The 4,277-nt window shown below is 29.3% G+C and overlaps 1 protein-coding gene across 1 annotated transcript; it reads left to right on the top strand.

The window, feature by feature from the left end:
- The first annotated feature begins 1,455 nt into the window (after positions 1-1,455).
- Positions 1,456-3,669, top strand: LOC129870841 (probable glycosyltransferase At3g42180). The gene is made up of 4 exons (XM_055945717.1): positions 1,456-1,602; positions 1,708-1,865; positions 1,950-2,322; positions 2,762-3,669. Exons 1-4 carry the CDS (start codon positions 1,456-1,458, stop codon positions 3,431-3,433), a joined length of 1,350 nt encoding a protein of 449 aa, XP_055801692.1. The 3' UTR covers positions 3,434-3,669.
- The last annotated feature ends 608 nt before the right edge of the window (positions 3,670-4,277 follow it).

The following is a 4,277-nucleotide window of genomic DNA, read 5'->3' as shown; positions in this document are numbered from 1 at the left end:
CGAATTGCCCTTTTTTTATATTATATGTATAAAAATATAATATTAAAATATTTATAATTATGCGTAAAATAAATTATAAGATTAAATGCATGTACTCAAATGTCAACTTTTGAGCATGAAAAGTACCTTTACGTTCTTTTGATGTTAAAGTTTACATCGACAAGCAAGCACGTGGCTTGCTTTTCGGCTTTTATGCGCCCATTAATTGTGGAGAAAATTATGACATTTGCCTATGAAAAGTATGGCAACACTATTTTTATTATATGATATATATTTTTATTGATCGATAGTTACTCTATTCGTTTATTTTATTTAATTTTTGTACTAAAAATAAATATTTTATTTTAGTTATTTATTTTAGAAAATTAAGAGAGTTATTATATAACTTATAATGTGGTTAAGCCAAGTGACATATTATGAAAAAGTCACTTGGCAATTTTAGGACAAAGTTAATGTAATTTGTAATAAAAAAATTAATTGAAAGATTAAAAATATTAGACCTTAAAAAGACTATTGGCTTAAAAGTAGAAACTATAATGGATGAAGAGTTCTAATTGAAAAATTATCCTTTAAGATATTATTTGAAAATTTTGAAATTTGAAAAAATAAAACAATGAAAAGAAATAGTTATACAATAAATGTTCTACAACGTAAAATCAGTTTCAGAACCTATTTTCATGGAGCTATATTTCCACAAAATAAGCCTAGAAGATAATTGTACATGCAGTTTCAAATAAAACCATGTTTTTATTTTACATTGATTAAATTATTTAGATTTTTAATATTGCTAATTATTTTATTATTTAATTCTTATTAGTTTATTGAAATTAAACATATTTAAATTGTTATTATACCATTCTTGAATTTATAAATAGTTCTTATAATTGAAAAATAATGTTTTAAAATTGTCTATCATTTTGAAGATCATTAGATATTTTTTTACTTTATCTCTATCATAATTTTAAAAAATTTCAAATTTAAAAATCCATATATGTTACTTTAAAAATAAATAACTTTGATGATATAAAGGAATAATAAATTTAAGAATTTGCATATCTTTTGATTCAATTTTTTTTTAAAAAAAAACTTCTTATATGCAAACTAACCCCTAACCCCCACATCCTCACCCATGTTTAGTAATAATAGTTACCATAAGAGTACTGCGCATATCAAGGGAAATTAGCTTGAGACTGAATGAGCATTTTACCACGAAAAAAAAAAGAAATATTTCTTTTTTAAAAAGTTTTAAAGTTAGAGCCATATTTTCTGAAAAAAATTTATTTAAAATTTAAATGTACTTTTGTAGAATATGATTTAACCTCCAATTAGTTTATCACATGCTATGTTACTAATTGTCATTCCCAATATAGAGGAAAGTAATAGCTAGTATCATTTCTTTTTCATCAATATATTATCATTACATACTACAAAAGCTAGCACAATAGTGAAGAAATAATGTCTACTACAAGTCCAATTTTCTTAATAGTAATAATTTTGCTTCTTCTCTTTGTCCTCTATTTCTCCACACTAAATAATCATTCCATCATCACATTTTCCTCTCAACAAGCAGTCCTCACTCCTGTTACTCATCATGTTCATAAGGTAATTAAGTATATATAGACATTTCTAATAAATAACTAATTGTCTTGCTAAAGATTTAATTTATTATTACATAAATATATATATGTTTATGATTTGCATCAACAGAGAAAGAAGTGTAGTGTAGAAGAAATTGAAGAAGATTTAGGGAGAGCAAGAGCAGCTATTTGGCGAGCTATTCGTTCCAAAAACCATACTTGTTATAAAGAAGATCAAAATTTCATTCCAAGTGGATCTATATACAGAAATTCATATGCCTTTCACCAGTTAAGTTTTCCAATTTATAATATATATTGTAGTCTTATAAAAGCAAATATGGTTTTTGTTTATAATATTAATGCATGCAGCAGGAGTTATATCGAGATGGTGAAGAGATTTAAGGTTTGGACATACAAGGAAGGGGATTTGCCTATTGTACACAATGGACCTATGAAAGAGATATATGCAATAGAAGGTCACTTTATTAGTGAAATGGAGAGTAGTAGTAAAGGGGAAAAAAGACTACCTTTATTGGCTTCCCATCCTGATGAAGCTCATGCATTTTTTTTACCAATAAGTGTAGCATATATTGTTCAATATCTTTTCATTCCAGGCACCAATCATATTTTCAGAGCAAAACTACAAAGGATAGTTGAGGATTACATTCATATAATCTCTAACAAGTATCCTTATTGGAATAGAACCAATGGTGCTGATCATTTCATTCTTTCTTGCCATGACTGGGTACGCGTTTATTCTTCCCTCTTCTAATTTACCCCTCCTTCATTCGTTTTATTTTGTGTTTTAATTTATCTCCAAATAGAAATTCAAGGATGTACGTAAAAGAACACTTTTTAATATAATAGTGTTATGGTATTTAATTAAATAAAGCTATAGGCGCGTATAAACTAACTTATTTAAATTAAGATACCTTGTGAATCTTGTGGTTAAACAAATAAGAAAACATGGACTGCGTTATACTAGCTTTGAGTCTTTTATCAATAGGAGTAATTTCAAATTGGTTGCTTTTTCAAGGGTTTTGTTGTAGTAGTATTTACTCAAAATTGTGTCACAATATGTAATATATCTTGAACACTCTCTAATTAAATCACCTTTTTATGGTCCAAAAACTTCATGACTAGCTGACGTTAATTTGTTTTAAATATTTTGGAACTAAATTCAGGCACCAGACATCTCCAGTGGAAATCCAAAACTGTTCAAGAACTTCATTAGAGTGTTATGCAATGCCAATACCTCAGAAGGATTCCAACCCAAAAGAGACATTTCATTGCCTGAGGTGTATGGATTAGCCAACACCCATAATCTTGCACCCCCTGACCTAGGATTACACCCAAAAAATCGCCCTATTCTTGCCTTCTTTGCTGGTGGAGCACATGGATACATTAGACAAACTTTGATTCAACACTGGAAAGGTAAAGATGATGATATTCGAGTACACGAGTACCTCCCAGTGGGTCAAAATTACACAAATTTAATGGGACAGAGCAAGTTTTGTTTAGCTCCTAGTGGATATGAAGTTGCAAGTCCAAGAATTACTGAAGCCATTTATGCAGGATGTGTTCCTGTCATAATTTCAGATAATTATTCCTTGCCATTTAGTGATGTTCTTGATTGGAGTCAATTTTCAGTCAGTGTTCCAGTTGAAAAAATCCAAGCATTGAAGACAATATTGAAAGGAGTTTCTCGTCGTAAGTACTTGAAAATGCAGAAAAGAGTGAGGAGATTGCAGAGGCATTTCAAGTTGCATCGACCTGCTCAGCCCTTTGATGTAATCTACACACTACTTCACTCAGTCTGGTTAAAGAGACTTAATCTTAGACTGACTACTAATTGATCAAAAAACTTGCCACACAAATATTTTTTCAAAAGTGTCTGATAAGAACATTGTATCATGTGTTCAAAGGCTCAATTAGAACAAGTCATAATTTGAATGTCTAAATGAAATTTACTGATACCTTTAAGGATCTATCCATGTATCAAGAAAAAATTTTGTTTTTGTCTTTAGACACTTCATTTTTCATGTTAGTATATGTAAATTGTATCCGATGAAACGAGTTCAATGGAAAGATATGGATATAGAAAACTCATATCATTCAATTGATAAATTTGAGATTGAAGTATAGTTATTGTTACTATATACTGTTGGTATCCTATGTTCAAACTAGTAAATTGGAAAATCAAAGTAAATTAGAAAATAAGAAAGCAAAAACTTTAATTAAAATATCTGAAATCACATAATTTACTGTGTGTCTTTAAAAAATTTACAATATTTATATCTTTCGTGTATGGATTGGTTTTTGTTTCAAGAGTCCCGTCATTTGGATAGACGTCCATTCGTTAACTACGACTGATTCATAAAGTTGGCTGCAATATGGGAAAATATAATCACTTGCGGTCTTTGCACTTTAATTTACAAAGTTGTCTGTTCTCAATCTTTAATGGCAAAGTTGCAAGGCTCTCTACCTAGTGTTATTAATGTCACGATCCTGATCTGCCGTGACTGACACCTATACTAACTCTCCGTGGGAGAACCATTCTAAACAACCCAACAACACTAATCGCAAAGAAATCCCAAATTTTAAGATACAAAACAAGTGTAAAACAAGAATAAATGTCGAGTTCCCATAAACTCAGAAAATAACTAGTTATCAACCCAAAATATGCGGAAGTTAACACAT

This window comes from Solanum dulcamara, chromosome 10, assembly GCF_947179165.1.
Source record: "Solanum dulcamara chromosome 10, daSolDulc1.2, whole genome shotgun sequence".
Lineage (NCBI taxonomy): Eukaryota > Viridiplantae > Streptophyta > Magnoliopsida > Solanales > Solanaceae > Solanum > Solanum dulcamara.
The sequence above is the reverse complement of the archived record's forward strand: the minus strand, read 5'-3'. Positions and strand labels throughout refer to the sequence as shown.